Source organism: Esox lucius, chromosome 4 (genome assembly GCF_011004845.1).
Source record: "Esox lucius isolate fEsoLuc1 chromosome 4, fEsoLuc1.pri, whole genome shotgun sequence".
Classification (NCBI taxonomy): Eukaryota; Metazoa; Chordata; class Actinopteri; order Esociformes; family Esocidae; genus Esox; species Esox lucius.
Genome location: NC_047572.1, coordinates 3105383 through 3129451, shown reverse-complemented (window position 1 = coordinate 3129451; position 24069 = coordinate 3105383). Strand labels below are relative to the sequence as shown.

Here is a 24069-nt window from a genome sequence, read left to right as displayed (position 1 = left end):
AAGTAGGATGAGTACAACCCCAAGAACACCACCCCAACCGTGAAGCATGGAGGTGGAAACATCATTCTTTGGGGATGCTTTTCTGCAAAGGGGACAGGACGACTGAACCGTATTGAGGGGAGGATGGATGGGGCCATGTATTGCGAGATCTTGGCCAACAACCTCCTTCCCTCAGTAAGAGCATTGAAGATGGGTCGTGGCTGGGTCTTCCAGCATGACAACGACCCGAAACACACAGCCAGGGCAACTAAGGAGTGTCTCCGTAAGAAGCATCTCAAGGTCCTGGAGTGGCCTAGCCAGTCTTCAGACCTGAACCCAATAGAAAATCTTTGGAGGGAGCTGAAAGTTCGTATTGCCCAGCGACAGACCCAATACCTTAAGGATCAGGAGAAGGTCTGTATGGAGGAGTGGGCCAAAATCCCTGCTGCAGTGTGTGCAAACCTGGTCAAGAACTACCGGAAACGTATGATCTCTGTAATTGCAAACAAAGGTCTCTGTACCAAATATTAAGTTTTGCTTTTCTGATATATAAAATTCTTATGTCATGCAATAAAATACAAAATTAATTACTTAAAAATCATACAATGTGATTTTCTGGAATATGCAGTGGATTAGCCAGTGGAAAATGCATATTGCACACCTGTTATTGTTCGAGCAGTTTAACTAATGGAAATATCAGTTTGAAAAGTGAGGGGAGAAAAGATTCAATAACGTTTTGATAGTTAACATACTAATTTAGGGATTTAAAAGCACTAAAATAATTATCCTATTTTTGGATAACATTTACATGTACAGTTAGTGTCCAAATATTTCCGGACCTAACACAATTTTCATAATTATGGCTCAGTATGCCACCACAATGGATTTGAAATGAAACAACCGAGATGTGACTGAAGTGCAGACTTTCAGCTTTAATTCAAGGGGTTTTATCGTATAAAACGTTTAGGAATTGCAACCATTTTCATACACAGTCCCCTTATTTCAGGGGCTCAAATGTAATTGGACAAATTAACACAATCATAAATAAAATTTAAATTTTCAATACTTTGTCAAGATTTCTATACATATGGTTGTATGCTTCGAATCATGAGCTGTTCCAAGCCTTTTCCATACTTTTTTCTTCCCATTATTCTAGTACAGTTTGATCTTAGTTTCATCTGTCCAAATAATGCTGTTCCAGAACTGGGGTGGCTTTTTTATATGTTTAATCTGGCCTTTCTATTCTTGAGGCATATGAATAGTTTGCACCTTGCGGTATTTGCTCTTGTGAAGATGTCTCTTTAAGGTAGATTTGGATAATTATATGCCTACCTCCTCAGAACGTACCAAACTGTTAATTTGGCCACTCCTAATGTTCCTGCTATCTCTCTGGTGATTTTATTTTTCTTGCAGCCTCAGGATGGCCTGTTTCACTTGCATTGAGACCTCCTTTGACCACATGTTGTGGATTCACAGCAAAAGCTTCCAAAGGAGAATGTCACACCTGGAATCAACTCCACACCTGCATAATTGATGAAAATTATAACAAAAGAACAGCCCACACCTGTCCATGAAACAGCTTGAGTCAACTGTCCAATTCCTTTTGGTCCCTTGAAAAAGAGGGGGCGACATTAACGAGCTGTAATTCCTAATTTATAATACTGCATTTCATTGTACTGTACTATCTAATCTAATCTATTCCTCCAATTTGGATGTGAATACCCTTAAATTAAAGCTGAGAGACTGCACTTTAAGTCCATATGCATTATTTAACTGTAACATGTGTCAGTGTCCAATTATTTCTGGACCTAACTCTATATTGGGATAATGTGCTTTCAGATGTCTTTCGATGACCATGAAAACATATATATTGTTTACTATTATTAGTGTCAAAGATAATTGTCTAGTCCCGTTTATGTCAACTAAGAGTATTTTTTGTTGCTTTTTATTGATGAAATGAACACTGATGTTGTGTTGGGAAGGCTGGTTGCGGGTGAAGACGTGCTACTGTTAGCTACCGGCGACGATAGGGTTTCGTCTGTGGAGGTGCAGATGACAGCTTCATCTCCGCCTTGTCTAAATAAGGACGTAATATTTTATGCTAGCTTGTTCAGACAACACTATTGCTTGCTTTTCAACGATCTACTTCACGGGTTTCATTCACCTGGCAGTCAAAACTCAGGGGCTCTTAACATGCAGAGTCATCGCCCTGAATGTTTTTTGCTTTTACATTTTTGCCAGACTGCAGAGCCAGCCAAGAAGCAAATTACTTACTGAGTGGGTGGGTGGGTGTGTGAGTGACTATGCAATGTTAAATAGCGTAGTGGTTAGAGACGCAAACTGCGATGTAGGCAACCAGTGTTCGATCCTTGCCAAATCAAATTATAAATTAAGATGTGTTCGGGACAGAATTCCACGATTTTCTGATCTTTTCACTTGACGAAAAAAAGTCAGTCATCTTCACCCATATTGATAGTTATTGCATCAATGTCATTCACCAATGAAAAAAAACGGAACGTGAAATGAAATAGCTTTGGCAGTGTAAAGTTCTTCTTCAGTCTCGCTAACAATGGCTCAATTCTTATGACTATTCCAAGCAGTAAGTAGATACTAGTAGGCCTATTACTGGCTAATAAGCAGTTAAAACAGCCAGTGGCAAAAGCCTTACAGTTCGTAGATCTCCCCAGGAGAGGGTTGAACCAGCCATGGAGTGACTGGAGTCATTATCATTACTGTATAGCTCGCTATCTAATGTAATCTCTTTCTAATTTAACAAATTGAACATTGTGGAGAAGAGTAACATCGGAAAAACAAGTGGATCCTAGTTCTTTTACACCCAAGCATGGCAAAATGTTTAAATAAAACATAATGCCGTAAATTAAATCCAATCCGCATAACATTTGTTAATTTTTCAGATGACATCTAGTAGATTCACAGATTTTTTCCAGCAGAGTTCGCGAGAAAGACAAAGATGACTGGTGAAAAGACAATTAGGTTAGGGTATGTAGGCTACTGTCTGCAACAACATTTTATAAGCATAAAGTGTAAAAATATACAATTAACATATATAAGTAATTAACAATATACATATATGAGTGTGAAGATGCTAAATGAGTGCAAACAGCATAGCCATGTACAGCTAAAGGAAGTTGAGAGAAGGGGATAAATGATGTGGCATCAAGGCAAGGATGGAGGAAAAAAAGGGTCATTTAAGACAACATAAAGTATGCCAATTGGAACATCAATTGTTTAAAAAAAAATCATACCTAAAAAGTTATTCAGATTGTACTCATTCTCAAGGGTCAAAAAAATATATCCATAACTAGACAAAAACTGACAGTACCGGAGTCTTTGGCCATGGTAGCTTTCTGACCAGACAGCCTTCCTTTGCGTGTTACTCTTCCCTCAGGTTTGTCCTCCTCAACAAGAAAACAAAACACATTGGTATTTGTTTTACAAAATAAAGATTGCGTGCAGCGCAATCTTTCTCACCAGCCAATGTGGCTGGGGAGATTACAGTTGACTATGTTGTGCTACATCGTAGCCTGTCTTGTTCACACGGTCAGTCACTGGCTGCGCAAGGGCGAGGCAATAGACCTAAAACAAATGGACCAGAATCAAAACCTGTTTGCAAGTAGTGCTGCATTCCTATCTCACCTCACTCAAAGGCCTAAACTCCGACTCAGCCACAGTCACTCAAGGTATCCCCCTGGGCTCAGTACTTGGTCCCCTACTCTTCATCATCTACATCGTTCCCCTTGGTCAAATCCTCTGTCACTTCAACATTAATTTCCACTGCTATGCTAATGATACACAAATGTATCTAGCCACCAAGTCTCTCACCAACCCACCTCTGACCCAAATTGAATCCTGCCTGACTGCAATAAAAGCATGGATGAAGGACAACTTCCTCAAACTAAACAGTGACAAAACAGAACTCATACTCATTGGAACCAAATCCTCCATCGCCAAAACTGGCACTTTCAATCTCAGCATCGATGACACCGTTGTATCCCTAGCCCACAACGCACGTAACCTTGGCATTCCGGACTTTACACTCACCTTTGATCAGCACGTCAAACAGACTGTAAAATGTTAATTTCTTCAACTTTTTCTTTCCTATCCAAAAAAGTCGAAAAGGAATGTTTAGAGTGAGGAACAGAAGGGTTAAAATTAAGATACCACTGCAAATTGAATGCTTCTGTTCCTGACTCAACTTTCCTTTTCAACTTATTTGGAAAGGAAAGAAAAAGGTGCAGTTGTCGAAAATAATTCTGGAGCTGTATTTTTTCTTAACATAGGTCTAATAACGTTATTTAAAATAAATATGAAAGCACTCATCAAGCTTTATAATTAATTGAAGTGAATGTTATTGTTGTCTATTTTTGTTGTTATGCTATGTTCTTGTTTATATAGACTTGGATAAAACAGGAAACCGAGCTGTATATATTACAGCCTTGTCCACGTTATTTTTTTACCATCCTTGCCTTGATGCCACATCGTTAATCTCCCTCCCTCTCTAGGTTGAAGTTTTATTGAAATATTTTGACATGCTTGGGTGTAAAAGAGAACTAGGTTCCACTTGTTTTTCTGACATTACCCATCTCCACAATGTCAGGGGGTCCTATATGCAAGGTTGCCAGAATTAATTGACTGTAAACAGCTATTCTCCCACAGACTCCAGAGAAAAATCATCCTGCCCAAGACCATTACAAATAGCCCAATTCTGAGTAGGAAACACCCCACCTGGTATTTATGAGTGCAAAATCATGTTTTGCTATGCCAGCACACAGGATTTTGGGAAGGCTGTTGCCCTTGAGTTAAGCAGGAAAAACCCTATGCAAGGGCAGCTGCCTTCCCCAAATCTTGCACCGCATTGGTGAGTCGGCATGGTAAAAAATACATTTTGTGCTCGTATAAATAGTCTACCAGAGAAATACTGCAGTAAATGGGACCTAGGAGGAAACCTTTTTTTTCATATTAGCAGTTTTGCCAGATGGGTAGGTTTCCCCAAAAATGTTGTTATTTTTAATGAGCTTGGGTGGGTTGATTTACAGATAGTGTTTGAGTGGATTTCACAGATTACTGTCAATGACAACCTTGCATACAAGTAATGTCGGAAAAACAAGTGGATCCTAGTTCTTTTACAGCAAAGTCTGCCAAAATATTTAAATAAAAGTGAATAACACCTAAACTACATCCAATCCGCATAACATTTATTAACTTTTCAGTAAATCAACTACAAATTTCCTCTGTATCATCACACCTTCTCAGCAAACTATTAAAAACGTTTTCTTCTGTATCTCATTTTAAGGACTGCCGGGAACTAAAACATTGCCTTATTTAAACAATACGTTTAGTTTAACTGTATGAAATGGGGTGACAGTAAAATTTAAGTGGTGTAAAAAAAACTGGGCCAATTCATAAAAACCCTAAGGCATTATCTTCTTTTGGAATAAGATTCCCAGAGGGTTATTTAACCACATGGGGGGAATCTTTCCAGTAGCTAGATTATTTTTTTTACACTAGGTCATAGAGGGCAGAAAAATACCACTTCAGGAAGGTCGGATCCGTTCTCGTCCTCTTGTCCATCTGACTTGGATGCAATGCCTGTAACAAAAGCATACGAATCAAAAGACTTGGCATAAATAGTTACACATACTAACCACAAAAACACAGATTAAAAGAACCTGCCATTTATGCAAAAAGAACATAAGGCAGTCCCTCCCAGATTCCACTTAAAATTTTGGTTATGCCCGCTGGAAGAAATGCTTGAATTTAATGCAATATGCAACGATTGTCAAATTATTAACTGAAATGCGTTAAATGTGTAGCTTGATTTTGATTGAAATTACCCACCTTTTTGTACTGCAGCAAGTGTTTAGTTATATGGAAAAAAAGTGATTATTTAATATTCTTATACTGATTGGTGAAATACATAAGCCCTCTCATTATATGCTGGGATGGGTGATTTTGAAAAGACTTCTGAAATCGCTGAATCTGGGAATCCTGTAAGGACAGATTGAGAACTCACTGGCTTGTTTGACCAACTTTATCTGCCGGCCACGTCGAGTTTCCTTTGGTGGTTCAGCTGAATCAGACTTTGCCTAAAATATGCATACAAATAATGAAATAACAGTAACTACAGTTATCATTAAAATGAAAGCAAAAAAGTAATTGACGCTCTTGCAACACAGGAGAGCAAACAGACAGATGAGTACTTACAGACCCAGGGGCTCCCTTTCGCTGTTGTGTGTCAGTCTGGTCTTTATCTGTGTGGGTGTAGAGGGAGACATCACCTTGTTAAAAAGATAGATGTCTTCTAAAGACTGGTGTTAAACAATATCAAACAACATGCTAGCGGATTATGAAGGTGCATTGGCATTCAGGCCAAAAGTCAATAAAGTATGTCAATTATTGCATACACCTAGGAAACAAAGCTCTCATCCACTGTCATTGTTCACATTTCATTGACACGTCACCAGCTGTGGCAACGCAATATAGCAGAAACAATGTAATGTAGCGGAAAAAAAGTAAATGCAGTTTTCACATCTTCCACCCACAAATCTCATGTTGTATTAACCTGCATGCGGTTTGCACTTATACCTTTACTTCACAATTGTAAACAGTTTGTCATTCGTAAAGAAATAGAAGAAGCGGTAGGCTACATTTATCAAAAGGTCATGTATCCTACTGATGACCTACTGTGACCGAATCATTGAAATGGACTGCCATTTAGATTTTTTTCTCTATGAATATGTAATATTAGTAGATTTAAAAAAAATAATCAACAAAGCCAGGAATAGTATAACCAAGAACTGAGTTGGGGGAAATGTTGAACAAAATGTTTGGAAACAACAGAAAAGGAACCAGGCAAGCCTAGTTCAGCCAGCACGCAATTAAAAGGGATAAATGTTGTTCGAACACAGCTCTCCCACGTGAGCGGCTGTGTCCTTAACAACTACACCACGGTGCTATACGTTTGCCCACTGTGCGTATAGCATCTCGACATTAGATAATTTTGTCAAGCATTAACAACATGCCTGGGTTGAATATTTCACTAGACACAATTAAGCATTGTGTTAAACTAACTAACATTTCTTATTAAGTTTACCTCCACCACATAGCATCTATGAAACGTATGGCTTTTGCCACAGGCCGTTTTAACAGCTCATTAGCCAGTAATAGGCTTACTAGAATCTAACTTACTACTTGAACTTAACACAGCCAAAGCTATTTCATGGCACAAAAAAGTTTGTTTTTCTTGCATTCATGAACGATACTGATACAATAACTATCAATATACAGTGGATATAAAATGTCTACACACCACTGTGAAAATGCCAGGTTTTTGTGATGTAAAAGAATGAGACAAAGATAAATCATATCAAAACTTTTTCCACCTTTAATGTGACCTACCTAAAAGTGAACAATTCAACTGAAAAACAAACTGAAATCTTTGAGCGGGAAAAATTAGTGCACACCCTCTTATAACTGGGGATGTGGCTGTGTTCAGAATTAACCAATCACATTCAAACTCATGGTAAATAGAAGTCATTACACACGCCATCATTTTACAAAAGGTATGTTTGGCGCAAAAACAACACTGCACATCACCCAAAGAAAACCATACCCACAATGAAGCATGGTGGTGGCAGCATCATGCTTTGGGGCTGTTTATCTTCAGCTGGAACCGGGGCCTTAGTAAGGGTGGAGGGAATTATGAACAGTTTCAAATACCAGGCAATTTTGGCACAAAACCTTCAGGCGTCCATTAGAAAGATGAAGATGAAGAGGAAGTTCACCTTTCAGCACGACAACAACCCAAAGCACAAATCCAAATCCACAAAAGCATGGCTTCCCCAGAAGATAAATGTTTTGGAATGCCCCAGCCAGAGCCCAGACCTGAATCCAATTGAACATCTGTGGGGTGATCTGAAGAGGGCTGTGCACAGGAGATGTCCCCACAATCTGACAGATTTGGAGTGCTTTTGCAAAGAAGAGTAGGCAGATATTGCCACGTCAAGATGTGCCATGCTAATAGACTCCTACCCAATTAGACAGTGCTGTAATAAAATCAAAAGGTGCTTCAACAAAGCCTTAGTTTAAGGGTGTGCAACCAGGTTATTGTGAGTATTTAAACATTTTCCCGCTCAAATATTTCAGTTTGTTTTTCAATTGAATCGTTAACGTTATAGGTCACATTAAATGTGGAAGAAGTTCTGAAATTATTTCTCTTTGTCTCATTCTTTTACATCACAATAACCAGGCATTTTAACAGGGGTGTGTACATTTTTTATATCCACTGTAGGTGAAGATAACTGAATTTTTCTGTCAATTGAAAAGACGCAAGAATCTTGGAAACCCCTTCTCTTTTACTGTCAAAGGGGTTTTTATCTACTGCCCAAGGGATTAACTTAAAAAAATCCACCAGAAATAGTTGCAATATAAACAGTTTTATTTTAGGCTTCCTATAACATAGTTACTGAAGGTTGTAGCCAGCCAAGTTTGTCTATCCTGACCCAAAAAGCATACACGGATGCGTACTTGGAAAATCCACCAGAAATAGTCATAACATAACCATGAACAGTTTTATTTTAGGCTTACTATAATAAAGCTACTGATGGTTGTAGCCAGCAAAGTTTTTATCTATCCAGAACAAAGCCTAATGCATAATTTGCTTTGACAGTAACGAGATTCAAACACGGGACCTATTGGTTGCAGGTCCGCATGACTAACCACTACGCTATTTAACAAGGGGTAGTCAGTCAGTCAGCCAGTCAGTAAGTAAGAGACATTCACTCTTCTTGCCCGGCTCCGCTTATGCGGTCCGGCAAAAAAACCGATTTTATAGGGCCCCCAATAGAATAGTATATCAACCCAGGCACACTTCTGTTCAAAACGAAGCAGTCAATTAGAAATGCCCTCGTGTTTTAATGAAAACATCTTTTGTCGATTAAAATAACAGCACATTGATCAGTAATACAGTGTAAACAGTATTGTAGAAGGAAACAGCTATTTTTAAATGGAATATCTACGTGGTCATACAGAGGCTCATTATCAGCAGCCATCAGTCCTGTGTTCTAATGGCATGGTGTGTTTGCTAATAAGTTAATTTTAAAATGATTCTTAGCACAGTTGTGCTGATTAAAGAAGCAATACAATCTGCCTTTTATAGACTAGTTCAGTATGTGGAGCATCAACAGTTCTGGGTTTGATTACAGGCTCAAAATGGTCCAAAACAAAGACCATTCTTCTGAAACTCATCAGTCTATTCTTGTTCTGAGAAATGAAGGCAATTCCGTGTGAGAAACTGCCAAGAAACTGAAGCTCTTGTACAACGCTGTGTACTACTCCCTTCAAAAAACAGCACAAACTGGCTCTAACCAGAATGGAAAAAGGAATGGGAGAAAATAAACACAGAAACTGAACTAACAGACAGTGTTACAGACAGACAAATGTAATGTGTTCAGATTACAAAGAAGAACATTTGTGAGTCACAGACCAAATGAAAAGATGCTGGAGGAATGCTTGACAACCTCTGCTAAGCATGGTGGAGACAATGTGTTGGTCTTTGGTGGTATGCAGAATGTGGTTTGACATTGTCTTGCTGAAATAAGCAAGGCCATCCCTGAAAAAGATGTCTGGATGGTAGCATATGTTGCTCTAAAACTTATTTTTCAGCATTAATGGGGCCATCACATAGGTGCAAGTCAACTATGTCATGTGCACTATTGGACCCCCATACAAACACAGATGCTGGCTTTAGAACAGTGCTGATAATAAGACGGATGGTCCCTCTCCTCTTTAGTCCGGAGGACGCAGCGACCATGATTCCCAAAAATATTTAAAAATGTGTTCACAGACAGTGTTTTTTTCGGAAGCACTTGTGTCCATGCAGTGATTTCCACTACAGAATTGTCTGTTTTTAATGCACTGCCGCCTGAGGGGCCGATCACAGCCATCCAATATCGGTTTTTAGCTTCTTTTTCTGGATTCTCTGAAACTTTTAAGGATATTATGTACTGTACTGTAGATGAGATCCCCAAACTCTCAACAATTGTACGTTGAGAAATATTTTTCTTAAATTAAATTGTGTGCAGTATTTCACAGAGTGGTGAACCCCCACCAATTTTTCTTCTGCAAAGACTCATTCTCTCTGGAATGCTCTTTATATACAACCATCTTACTGACCTGTTGCCAATTAACCTAATTAGTTGAGAGATGTTCCACCAGGTTTAGTTTTTAACATTGCACAAATTTCCTGTCTTTTGTTGCCCCTGTCCCAGCTTTTTTGAAACATGTTGCTGGCATCAAATTCAAAGTAGGCATATATTTTTCAAGAAACATTAACATTTATCAGTTTCAACATTCGATATGTTGTCTTTGTACTATTTTCTATTGAATATAGGGTTTAAATGATTTGCACATCATTACATTCTGTGTTGCTTTGCATTTTACACAGTGTCCCAGCTTTTTGGGAACTTAGGTTGTAGAACACTTTTCTACAAGTTCTACTGTACCTTTAATGTAAGTGGTCATAATAGCAGACAGTGCAATCTTTAGAAAAGATACAGCCAAACCCATATGAGTGAAAATGAGAATACTGTGAATTGAAGCGTCAATTCAAACAAATGGACGTTTTTAAATCAGGGATATGCCACAGACCGGCAGACATTCCTCCACTAACAGGCATTTAAGAAATGCTGAATTTTGACTACACAAACGTCAACCATCATGCATGCAAAAAGCATATGTTTAAATATGGCATGTCCATTCATTTTTGCACATCATAAACAATTATGCTAAATCTAAAGATTTTGCTAGCTAGGCTATATAGTGGTTACAATAAATTGTGTCAACTGATTGTGTTCCCGGCAATGGCAAGATAAGGAAAGAACTCAAAAATGCACAAACGGCCAGAGTTGTTGAATTCATATTAGTATGAAAGTATACTAACATGAATGCTCTACAGGTCTGATGTTCACCTGATAACATTAACTGAGCAAAGCAGAGAAGGAAGAAAAAAAAAATTATGTGGCTAGTTAAATCCATTTTGTTTCCTCTTTGTCAATAAACGGTTTGCCTCAAAGCATCGGGAGCAATGGCAGTTAGCCGTGAGCATGGCAAGCTTAGTTAGCGTTGAAGGTGTGAACATAAACTCATGCAGTTTGTGAGACAACTCATCTGTATAAGAAGTGAAACGTTAAGTAACCACATTAACTCGTCTTTTCATAGAGACCCAAAGACAAATGTTAACTTTTCATTAGTGCTTTTCTATGAGCATTTGCCCATCAACACCACTCACTTTCCCTTTATCAACTGCTGCCCATGGTAGAGGTGATGCACTTGGGATGATAACTTTTTATGTCTTTCTTACAGAGGTGTGACATCAACTTGTCTAACATGCAATTAGGCTTTGGTATAACTGATATTAGCAAAAGTGTGAAAAATTAAGAATTCTAATTTTTGTATTCTAATGTTGCACCTATTGAAATCAAAGTATTGAGTTTCGTAGCATCCTTACAGTGGTTGACAAAATAATGATCTTTACAATAAAGGGGGAAAAAATAAAGAACAAAAAAAGTATTTTACCATCTTTACCTGCTTGACTAGAAGTGTCTGCTACATACTGAATGGGAACTGCATCAGAATCCTCAATGGTTTCAGATTTCACATTGTCCAATTCGGTTTCAGACGCAGCTTCACTTGGTGCTAAAATAGAAGAAATGGTAGGTAAAAGCACAAAGACGTAATTAATATTCCACCAAAATGAAGGAACGGAGGAAATTCTAGAACTATGTTCTTGTAAAACCCCTAGGTAAGGGTTTTTAAAACAAAGGTATGAATATTATACCTGGTTTGTTGACTGATGATCCCAATACAGGCTCTTGCTCAAGAACAACAAGGCCTAGTTTTTCATCTCTATCAATAGTAGCTTTACTGTCCTTTAAAACAAAAGTTTGAATTTACTAAGATTCTCCTAAAGTCTGAGTAACTTTTGAACTAACATTTACATCAAACTACAATAAAACATAATAATAATAATAAGCCAATCTCACCTGCAAAATCCCTCCAACTAAAGTCTCTGTTGTAACATCTGTAATTTTCACACCAGTGTAAGAAACATCTACAGGGGGAAAAAATGACTGAATTTAAGTATTAATAAGTCTTCCAAATATTCTCAATAGTCATCTTGATACTTTAAAAAGAACCAGCCATTGAACAGGTTTAGAAACAGATTACCCTGACCTTGAGACCATTCATGCATTTTTTCTGAATACAAGGAAGTAGTCGTTACATCACTTTTATCAATTTCCATAACATCCTCAGCATCCTCCTGCTCTTTCATAAACAGTGTTGTTTCCAGCTGAAGAGCAGGTGTGGACACCTCTTTGACTTCCAGAGTGACCAAGCTAGGTGATATGATACTTTCGGGGTCCATGGAGAGCAGGGTCAGAGCAGCCTCTTTCATCTTTATGTCAGCTTCCTGAAAGGAGAGCTCTGGACAGGTGTCTTCCTGCATGGCACTGGTGATGCCACTTCCTTCACAAAGTCTAGCATCTGCTGAAGTACAGATGTCCATCAAAGTCAGCAGAGCATCTGCCCCACTTGTCAAGGGACCCGGTTCCACTTCTTGAAGTCGCATTACAACATCATCATCATCTTCCGGTTCAGGGGTGATGTCGCTCAAAGCATCATACGTATCATCAGAGATTGAGGTGGCAAAGGTAGCAGCGGTGCGATCCGAGTCTGTGCTTGTGTCCTTGGATTGATGGTTTATTTTCAGAGGTAGATCAGTAATAGCTGGGGACGAAACCGAGGATGACTTAATCAACTTTTCATCCACTTTATGCCCATTTCTCTCATCCTGGCTCTCTTTTTGTACCAGACTTTTGATTTTTTTGTCAACCATTTTCTTCCCAGTCCTGCCTTCCATTTTCTCTAGTTGCTTTTCTTCAGGATCCTTCTTTTGCTCCTTCAGGCTGCCCTCACGATTTCTTTCCTTTGCCATTTCAGGTCTGCACCCACCCTTGTTTTTGTTCTCCAAAGCCAGGGCTTTCCTATCCATTTTAGATGAAGACTGAACTTTTAGATCTTCTCTCAATTTGGATCTAGACTTTTCCATGGCCTTCAATCCAGGCTCCGTCTCTCTGGACTTTTTTTCAGTTTCAGAGACTGACTTACTTGGCTTCTGGTTTTCCTGAGTAACATGTTCTACACTGGGTTTTTCCTTCTCACTGTCAGGTTTAGGTTTCGTTTTTTCTCCACGCATGTCCTCATTGTGGTTCTTTGACCTCTTAAGGATATCTTTGGGGTGTTTCTCTTTTTTCTTGATGATTTCATATCCAGGCTCCATGTCAGACCTTTCCTCAGAAGAGCCAGTGGAATCCGGACATAGTAACGGCTTAGGGCCACTTTTAACTGTAATCTTCTCTCCTTTGCCCTTCTCCCTGTCCTTGTCTTTCATCTTGTCTTTCTCCTTCTCTTTCATCTTGTCCTTCTCAAATTTGGCAGCTTCAGCAGATGGCAGCTTCCCCTTCTTGGTTGTGATTTCCCTGCCAGCCCCCTCATCAGAGGCACCCCCTTCTGAAACAGAAGCCCTACCTTCCCTGACATTCATTGACACTTTCCGGTCACCTTTGACCTTGAACTTTCTTTCGCCCTTGTCATCAGAAGATATTTTTATGAGGACCCCTTCTTTCTGCTCTGTGTGGTATTCACCGCCTACCCTCTTCTGCTTAAATTTGGCACGCTCGTCTGACAGGCTGCGCTCTTTCTCTTTGCGCTCTTTGGGGTTTAACTCCTTGCGAGAAAGGCGGTCAAATTTTCCGGCGAGTCGCTGCCTGAGTGGTGACTCAGATCCCTGCTCCAAGTCCAGGATAAAGGAATGTGTTCGACTTTTATCTGTCAGCTTTCTAGGTTCTCCAGCGTCCTCAGAGATGCTTCCGCTCTTCCTTCTGTACCCATCTTCTGCTGCTACAGACTCTGAGACTTTTCTGACTGACTTGTGATGAAAGCTCTTACAGGAAGTAGATTTTCCTTCCTGTTTGTGAGGAAGCAGGTATGAATATTACATCAGCACCTAAACAAATATTTCATGGTAAAACATTTATTTCTTTAAATTTAATAAGCCAAGTGTCAATTATAAAAAAAAAGACCAAAACAGTTCTCCCAGTTCATTAATGCAGCACTTACTTCTTTTTTGTTAATGTCCCCTGATGTATCTTCTTTTCTCTTGACTATTACATATCCCTCTTTCCTGAGGAATAAAAATAATTTAAGTGACACAGCCACATTTCCAATAACTAACAAACACAAGCATCCACTCAAGTCAGCAAAATGAAGACACGCAAACATACCGCAAGTCTCGCTTCCTCTTCCTACTAACAGCCATCTTTTTCTCAAGAACTTTTTTTTCCTTGCGAGCTGCTTTCGCCCTGGGATCCTGAGCTTCCAGGCTGGGTGAAGGAGTCTGCAGCCTTGTCTCTGTACAATAAGTTATCATCAGAGAGGACTACTTTCGGAAAAACAACAAAGGTCAAATAATCTGGTATAAAGGTTGATGCACTAAAAAGGGAGAAGCACATTGTGGAATATATAGATTTTAAACTAAGTACCCTGGTCTTCAACTTGAGCTGCCTTCTGTCTACGCTTCTCCTCCATGCGTTCCCTGTTCTGCTGTCTTTTCAACAGCCTCTCCTCCTTGTCTTTGGCCTGAGAGAATTTACAAAATAAAATACATTATTTTCATTGTGATATATTTACAACCAGTTCCAACTAAAATGCTACTTCCACTTATAACTCAATGCCTCGAAATTAAAGAAGCACTGCAGTTTTTTCACATGGCTAACATGGGGATTCTTCTATCTAACAAAATTTCAGAAACTGGTTAGATGCTCTAACCATTTCACTATCTGCTGCCCAGGTAGAGAAATGCAGGTGTGGACACCTCTTTGACTTCCAGAGTGACCAATATAACTATATAAAAAATAATATTTTATAATAGTAGAAGCACTAATTTCGTAAAGATCTTAAATTATACAGAATACATTACTCTGTGTGGTTGTATTGTTATTTGGACTATACAGGCATTTCTTTTACATAATTAGGTCTGAGACGTCACTTACTGCTGACCGACGACGCTGCTCCACTGTGACTTCATCATCAGAGTCGCTATAATAACGTGAGTAGAGGAAGGGTTTATGGACATAGGCCTGTCGGCGTGGCTTGCGCTCGGCACAACCCTCGTTGTCATCTTCAGCATTGGTCTTCTTTTCCTCAGACTTATCATCTTGAGATAAAAAAAAAAAAGTTTCTAACAAGGAAACATTAGCTTGAATATGGCCTTATCTTTTCACTTTATATTTGAAACAGTACTCGTTCATAGCTTTAAAAACATTCCACTTAGAAAAAATACATTTTTATATAGTTTGCTTGAAAGTAAAGATGGCTTCAACACAATCATACTTTCGGACGAGACTTCGCCGTCTTCTGTAGAATCGGATAGTGGCTGCTCATCATCGCTGTCCTCCTCAAATGAGGACAGGTCACTGGTGTGGACCGAGCTCACAGTGATGTCACTGAGGCCATCAAGATCAGAATCCTCCAAAGAATATTCTGATGAGAAATATCACAACCGCAATTTTGTTCACGCCGATGCATATTGCCTATATTGTAAATGGACATCACTGTATTACAGCTGATCGTTGTTTCAGTCAGAATTTACCAACCTTAATATGCAATACAAATTACTAATTAAGATCTCACCTTCTTTTAACCTCTCTCTGGCCTTCTGCTTGATATGGTGTTTCTCATTGGGGGACTGAAGGGGATCCAAATCCTTGTTCTGTACCTCATCTTTCAACAGTCCAGTGCTCTTGACTTCTTTGCTCTCTTCTGTCTGCTCTTGATTTCGAAACTCTTCCTCCTCATCCTCAGTCATACCCTCTCTCTCAGAGTACTGTTCCTGTACGTCCTCAGTTTTGACTTCAATGGCCTGGACCTCTGACACAAGCTTTGCTTCCTCTTCCTGCTCTGGTGTCTTCCTCTTCTGGTCCTCTTCCCCTTCCTCCAACAGACCTGTTTCCTGCTGTCCTGCTTCAGCCTCCTGCATGGAATCTGAGAATTGATCCTTCTCACTGCCTCCTTTACGGCCCTTCTCTCCATTGGAGCTGGCCCGGGAGCTGGCTTCCTGGTTCAGGTTGGTAATTGTATCCAGAATGGACATGGCATCACCTGCCATTGAAGTAGCAGGGGCAGATGGATTTGCTGAGAATACAAATTCAGACTGTGTCATACAAATGAATGGTGAGTAAGCTAATAATGCAATTGCATTCAATTATCATTCTTTGACAATTCCATTGACCATAATTGGAGTAGTAAGCGGGAGATTCCAAATGAACACGAATGAGAGAAGTAGTCAAATTAAACAGAATTGGTAATATGAAATACTTGAAATTCTCTATACAATTAGGGGATTAGACAAATATACAAGGCTTTAAAAGACCTGCTAAAGTACCCAACTTCCTTTTACCTTGTACTAATAGATTCAACTCTTGCTTATCCTCCACAGGAGCAGACAGGACAGGGTGTTCCTCAACATAGCTTCCAGGGGAGAGGAATTCACGGACCACCCTCTCCACCTGCGGCCTAAAGGTGTGATGGATTTTGGGATCCACCACTTGAGCGACTATCCTGTCAACTCCTTGCTCCAGCATCCCAGACCTCCCATGGGAAAGGAAAATACACAAAATAGGATGTATAGGTTCTTTAGTGGTTCTAGCATATGACTTGAAAGGTGCTAGTAGTGACTAAACAGGGAGTCAGCACAAATAGTATTTCTCAGACCCAATATAAAATCAGACAATGGTTCAATTTTGCTATAAGCCATATCCATAATCACCAAGTGTGCATTGTGTATAGGGTTCACTTCCAAAATTACTTACTGAAGTACTAACTGCCGGATGTTGTTTCTCAACTGATTCTTGTTCAAGTGAGGACTCCATGTATGGTTGGAAAGGTGATTGGACACGAAGTTGTCCACTCGCTGTCTTAAATTCAGGTATGCAGGCTAAATAAAACAAAAACAAAGATAACAGCCATCTTTACAATTTATTGATTTACGCGTGACCTAATTCCTGAATTAGACATTGTGCCTCTGTGATCCAGAGCGTGAAATGTGGTTGTCTCTACGCAACAACTCGCTTGCTACTTGTTTCTGTGATCATGTAATACTAACAAACATGCTAGTTAGTTACTGTATCAGGAATAATGTAAATGAACATGTTGGCTACGGGTTAATCTGTTCAATTAATTTCTTCATCATCATCCATATAACGTTACCTTCGTATCCACGTCTGCCAAACAGTCCCTTCTAAATTGATCAAAAAGACCTTGCGTTTTTAAATGATTGACGATCATAGAGACCAACTGAGGGTCTCCGGGTGGTAAACCTGCCATCCGTTACGTGTTTCTAATTTAAATCGCAAACATAAAGAAGCATTAAAATTTAACAGTCGCTTCTTAACAGCTTCGATATTTCTAAATGTTTTCTTTTTTAGACCGAACGAATTTAACCCGGATGTTGAACGACATTAAACCGGAAAGAAAATTACTGTTGTTTGATATTTTGATGTTGGCGCCCTCTATCGAGAGGCATCCAGCTGCAGCCCCGCATCAGGAGTAAAGAGTAGTCCCGCGGCCAGTAGTACAGGTGCTGGTCATAAAATTAGAATATCATCAAAAAGTTGATTTATTTCAGTAATTTCATTCAAAAAGTGAAACTTATAATGTATAATGTAATAATAATATAATGTATACATTCATTCCACACATACTGATATATTTAAAGTGTTTATTTCTTTGTTTATTCCCAAATTCAGTATCTCAGAAAATTTGAATATTGTGAAAAGGTTCAATATTGAAGACACCTGGTGCCACAGCTAATTAACCCAAAACACCTGCAAAGGCCTTCAAATGGTCTCTCAGTTTAGTTCTGTAGGCTACACACTCATGGGGAAGGCTGCTGACTTGACAGCAGTCCAAAAGACGACCATTGACACCTTGCACAAGATGGGCAAGACACAAAAGGTCATAGCTAAATAGGCTGGTTGTTCACAGAGCTCTGTGTCCAAGCACATTAATAGAGAGGCGAAGGGAAGGAAAAGATGTGATAGAAATAAGTGTACAAGCAATAGGGATAACCGCACCCTGGAGAGGATTGTGAAACAAAACCCATTCAAAAATGTGGGAAAGATTCACAAAGAGTGGACTGCAGCTGGAGTCAGTGCTTCAAGAACCACCACACACAGACATATGCAAAACATGGGTTTCAGCTGTCGCATTCTTTGTGTCAAGCCACTCTTGAACAAGACACAGCGTCAGAAGCGTCTCGCCTGGGCTAAAGACAAAAAGGACTGGACTGCTGCTGAGTTATGCTCTCTGATGAAAGTACATTTTGCATTTCCTTTGGAAAACAAGGTCCCAGAGTCTGGAGGTAGAGAGGAGAGGCACAGAATCCACGTTGCTTGAAGTCCAGTGTAAAGTCTCCACAGTCAGTGATGGTTTGGGGTGCCATGTCATCTGCTAGGGTTGGTCCACTGTGTTTTCTGAGGTCCAAGAGCAACGCAGCCGTCTACCAGGAAGTTTTAGAGCACATCATGCTTCCTGCTGCTGACCAACTTTATGGAGATGCAGATTTCATTTTCCAACAGGACTTGGCACCTGCACACAGTGCCAAAGCTACCAGTACCTGGTTTAAGGACCATGGTATCCCTGTTCTTAATTGGCCAGCAAACTCGCATGACCTTAACCCTATAGAAAATCTATGGGGTATTGTGAAGAGGAAGATGCGATACGCCAGACCCAACAATGCAGAAGAGCTGAAGGCCACTATCAGAGCAACCTGGGCTCTCATAACACCTGAGCAGTGCCACAGACTGATCAGCTCCATGCCACGCCGCATTGCTGCAGTAATTCAGGCAAAAGGAGCCCCAACTAAGTATTGAGTGCTGTACATGCTCATACTTTTCATGTTCATACTTTTCAGTTGGCCAACATTTCTAAAAATATTTTAACCAATAGCATGTTTATTAACAAGATGGACGGTTATCAGAGTATGAGTAGCTATATTGAATCACATTTTGTTTTGTATAAAACAATGCTGGTGTCTTGAATTGGACAGGAAAGTTAATGTTAGCTAGCTTGTTGACTGAATGTTAATCAAGCTTTGTGTCTTGAAATTAATTCGACCATAACGTTAGCTAACTAGCTAACGTTATGATACTAAATGCTTTACTGTGATAGTCTTAAAGAAGGAACTACAATCATCTATTCACTTATGATAGCTTGCTGTAAAATGAACTTTTAGCCTATTTGTTTTGTTGTATATTGAATCCATAGTGCAATTTTGGCAAGCCCAAATAGGTGTTTTATATAAATGGTTGACTTAATGACTATGATAAATAATTCAGGCCAGCAAATTAATTAAACTTCAAAAGATGATAAAAGCATGTGGATATGATCTGTCTTTCAGCTAAATCAAATCTGCAGCTCACTGTCTTCAGTGTAAATGCTTGTTCAATACTCATTATTTTACAAAAATTCAAATAGTATTTTGGTTCAGTAATAGGCTTGGGACTAATTTATGTCTGTGAAATAATCTTACACTGTTCAAATTGGTCAAACTGAACATTTAGTGCATATGACACTGCCCATTCTGTCACTCAATTGTGTTTCACCCAAAAAAAACAAAAAACAAATGCGATGCATTAAAAGCAGCCTGAATGTTATCAACAATTCCTTTTGAGCAGTAAATGAATACAAGTCTGTCTCTGATCTGTTTGCTCTGAACAGATATTGGTTTCAGACACATTTAAATAATATATAGGCCTAATAATACTTGTATCATTATGTTTTAGGATTTACCATTCACAGATGTGTGTTAAATTGCTGACCGCAATGACATTACCACTGAATATTGAAGGATCAGGAAAAAGTCAGATGTCAATAACTTGTTTTTTGATATTTGTTTTCTTGCTTCTTTGTCTATCTCTCTGTCTCTCTCATTGAAGAATGAAGGTGGATGGGAGTGATGTTGGGGGGGGGTGGAGTGATGGATGTTGGTCTGGATGTAGTGTAGGGAGGGGTTATTGTTTTATAGTTTTTTTTGGTTAACATAAAAAAATTATAATGTATATATAATATTGAATCTGCCCCTAGAGTCGTCCTTGTCTTGCCTCTCCAAAATGACAAATTTCAGGTTGAGATCTAGTGACTGCAAAAGCTATAGCAAATACAATAGAATATAACAATATAGTTTTCCTGAGGGAACTGTGTTTGTGGTGTCGGACACATACAAACTTTAGTATGCGTACAGGTATGTACTGTATTTACAGGTATATACAAGGTGATCCGCTCCACCGGCATGCGGTCAATGTTGGCAGCCATGTCATATACAACAAAGTTCATCCCAGCATGCCCATCCATACAAAAGGAAACGTCCTTAAGCAGCCCATCCATCCTGCCTTGGAGATTCAACACCAGCAGCAGAACAGAAGGAAGCGGTGGATCCTCTCTGAAGCCCCATTCATCCCACATCACCCAAAGACACTTTTCGTTATAATGATGACATGAAATCAAATACAATATAATATATTAGAGTTACTAATTTCAGTTATTTCCCCAGATAACTTTGATTTATATATATATATATATAATACAGCATATAATAAAATAATGAAATACATTACAGAATACATATTTTGTGTGTGTGTAAGGAATGTAATTATCCACAGTATGAGTAGAGGATTTACACATGTTTAGTAGTTTTATTTCCAGCAGATGTGGTTGAATTATGTTAAAGGCACTAGAGAAATACACAAGCCTGGCATGTGCTTTTGGTTTTTCCAGATGGGAGTGTATATGATAAAGTAATGTAAGGGTAGCATCATCTACACTCTTCCTGTAGGCAAACAAGTTGATCTGCCAGGTTCTGGACCGTCTCTTGTAGTTGCGAAAGTACCAGAAGTTCACACTCTTCATCACCACTGATGTAAGAGCTACAGGCCAGAAGTCATAGGGAAGTCTGGGTCTGCTCTTTGGAACAAGGCAGATGGTAATGGTCTTCCACAGAACTGAACTGTATGTTCCTCCGAGGACCAGTTTAAAAGTTCACAGAAGACGGGCCAGTTGTTTGTAGCAGGTCTTCAGGAGCTTATTACTGATGTTATGAGGACATGATGCTTTGTTGACTTTCGCTCTTTGGTGAAGTTAAGCCCATCAGTGCTTTTGTTGCAGTGTTTACATTGGTTCTCTGGAGTCCCAGACAATGTTTTGAGGCCTCTCCAGGCATCACACATCTGTCCACATTGAAATGTATTTTTCCACATTTTCTTTAGACCATTTACCTTCCTTAATTTGCTTACTTCATTTACCTTCAATCAAATTACACTGAATCTTGACACCTATGGAATATGTACATTTGTTTCTACTGTAATGTTATTTTAAGTTAACAGCCAACTGGACAAATAGTGGGTATGGATTAACAAGACAAAAAAGAAGACATACTGATCACAGACCAAACAAGAAGCCTATACATGCTAGAAACAGAGCATGACTTGAGACCTTTCTTTTGCAAATCTATGTAGAAGCAATTCTTTGATGACAGAGTCAAACAGTCCTATGCCACACCTTGGCAGTGTCTCACAAAAGCAGCACACGTACACAACAGTTTCAAATATCGATAGAAGGATACACATTAGAAGGAAATACCGTTGTTTCAAAGAAACATTTGCCGAAACAGTTACTCAAGTAGTGGCGGATTAAATTTAACCACACAACTATTCACATTGTTTGAAGACCACGGACTGCTGAGAGAAAAAAAGTTGAGCTGTATTCAAAGTTCTATTTTCAGCATGCAACAATAAGAAACACAAAACACAAAATGTCATTTACCCAGTACTTCTGATATCAATGTCATTACCGTTGTTTTTACCACAAAACCAGTGATCTAAAGTTGAAATAATATTTTACACATTGCATTCAAAATTAATTCAATTTTTGTGGACTTTCTTCTTCAGCTCATCTCAAGTTTTCTTTGGGAGTTAGGTCTGGGGAATGGATGGCTATGGCAAAACCTTGATTCTGTGGTCAGTGAACCATTTTAATTATGATTTTGAGGTGTGCTTTGAATCCTTGTCCTGCTGAAAGAACCAACCACAGACCAGTTTTAATCTTCGTTGCAGAGGCAGTCAAGATTTGATTTTATATCTGCTGGTACATGATGGAGTCCATAATATCATGTATCCTAACAAGTTGTCCAGGGCCTTTGGGAGAAAAACAGACCCACAACATCACAAGATCCACCACTATACTTCACAGTGGGGATTAGGTACTTTTCTACATGGCGATCTTTCTGTCTATGCCAAAACCATCCTGGTGGATGTTGACCATAAATGTCTGACCATAAAACCAGATTCCATTTAAAGTTCCAGTGACGTTTAGCAAACTGTAGACACATGAGGTTGATGACACTAAAGGCTTTTTTATGGCAAAACCCAAAAACAATTTGTGGTTATCTGATTGTGGTTTTGGAGATTTTATGACCCCAAAATCCAACTAACCTCTGCAATTCTCCAGTTGTAATCTTTGGAGATTCTTTGGCCACTCAAACCATCCTCCTCACTGTGTGTGGGGTCTATATAGACACCCTTTTCCAGGCCAATTGTTAACATCTCCAGTTGCATTAAACTTCATTATTGCCCCCATAGTGGAATGGGGATTTTCAACCAATGAGCTATTGGTTGCGGGCTGCGGTGAAAGAGGCAAAACAGCGAGTGTGGGAGGAGTTTGGGGAAGCCATGGAGAAGGACTTTGGGTCGGCACCAAGGTGTTTCTGGAAAACCGTCCGCCACCTAAGGAGGGGAAAACGGGGAACTATCCAAGCTGTGTGCAGTAAGGATGGGACACTGTTGACCTCAACTGAGGAGGTAATTGGGCGATGGAAGGAACACTTTGAGGAACTCCTAAATCCCACTAACACGCCCTCTATAGTGGAGGCAGAGCTGGAGGCTGATGGGGAAGCATCGTCAATCTCCATGGCAGAAGTCACTGAGATAGTCAAACAACTCCACATTGGCAAAGCTCCGGGGATTGATGAGATCTATCCAGAAATGTTGAAAGCTTTGGGTGTGGAGGGGATGTCTTGAATAACACGCCTCTTCAACATTGCATGGGAGTCGGGGACAGTGCCTAAGGAGTGGCGGACCAGGGTGGTGGTTCCCCTGTTCAAAAAGCCAATTATAGGGGTATTACACTTCTCAGCCTCCCTGGGAAAGTCTACTCAAAGGTACTGGAAAGGAGTGTTCGGCAGATAGTCGAACCTCAGATTGAAGAGGAACAATGCGGATTCCATCCTGGTCGCGGAATGACCGACCAGCTCTTTACTCTTGCAAGGATCCTGGAGGGGGCTTTGGCCAGAGAATCGGGGCAGTGGGGGAGGTATTGCATTCGCTTAACCACACCATTATCGATATACCCGTCAATTTTCGTTCCTACCCTCACCTATGGTCATGAAGGCTGGGTCATGACCAAAAGAACAAGATTGCGAGTACAAGCGGCTGAAATGGGTTTTCTCTGAAGGGTGGCTGGCTGCTCCCTTAGGGATAGGGTGAGAAGCTCAGTCATCTGTGAGGAACTCGGAGTAGAGCCGCTGCTCCTTTGCATCGAAAGGAGCCAGCTGAGGTGGTTCAGGCATCTGGTAAGGATGCCCCCAGGACGTCTCCCTAGGGAGGTGTTTCAGGCACGTCCAGCTGGGAGGATACCTCGGGGTAGGCCCAGGACTAGGTGGAGAGATTATATTTCGACACTGTCCTGGGAACGCCTCGGGATCCCCCAGTCAGAGCTGGCAAATGTGGCTCGGGAAAGGGAAGTTTGGGGTCCCCTGCTGGAGCTGCTGCCCCCGCGACCCGATACCGGATAAGCGGATGAAGATGAGATGAGACTTATGTATTCCCCTGAGAAACATTCAGGTTTGAGGTTCAATTATATTTTGGATTGACTGAGAGCATTGTGTTTGTTCAACAATAA

General features: G+C 39.9%; 1 protein-coding gene across 4 annotated transcripts in view; it reads right to left on the bottom strand.

Moving 5' to 3' along the window:
• bod1l1 (biorientation of chromosomes in cell division 1-like 1) overlaps positions 1 to 17563 on the bottom strand; it is a 30646-nt gene extending 13083 nt beyond the window's left edge. Inside the window, exons 1-16 of one of the 4 annotated variants that reach the window (XM_034291797.1) lie at positions 17326 to 17563; positions 16929 to 17053; positions 16517 to 16710; positions 15751 to 16251; positions 15451 to 15600; positions 15111 to 15274; positions 14601 to 14697; positions 14343 to 14469; positions 14179 to 14242; positions 12232 to 14026; positions 12042 to 12109; positions 11837 to 11927; positions 11575 to 11694; positions 6205 to 6251; positions 6014 to 6086; positions 5531 to 5589 (exon numbers count right to left, since the gene is read on the bottom strand). In XM_034291797.1, coding sequence (XP_034147688.1) covers positions 5531 to 5589; positions 6014 to 6086; positions 6205 to 6251; positions 11575 to 11694; positions 11837 to 11927; positions 12042 to 12109; positions 12232 to 14026; positions 14179 to 14242; positions 14343 to 14469; positions 14601 to 14697; positions 15111 to 15274; positions 15451 to 15600; positions 15751 to 16251; positions 16517 to 16710; positions 16929 to 17053; positions 17326 to 17442 — 3792 coding nt within the window. In that variant the 5' untranslated portion in view covers positions 17443 to 17563. The remainder of the gene's footprint in view (positions 1 to 5530; positions 5590 to 6013; positions 6087 to 6204; positions 6252 to 11574; positions 11695 to 11836; positions 11928 to 12041; positions 12110 to 12231; positions 14027 to 14178; positions 14243 to 14342; positions 14470 to 14600; positions 14698 to 15110; positions 15275 to 15450; positions 15601 to 15750; positions 16252 to 16516; positions 16711 to 16928; positions 17054 to 17325) is intronic. The other 3 variants (XM_034291799.1, XM_034291800.1, XM_034291798.1) reach the window with 3 other exon arrangements.
• Positions 17564 to 24069: the final 6506 nt, after the last annotated feature.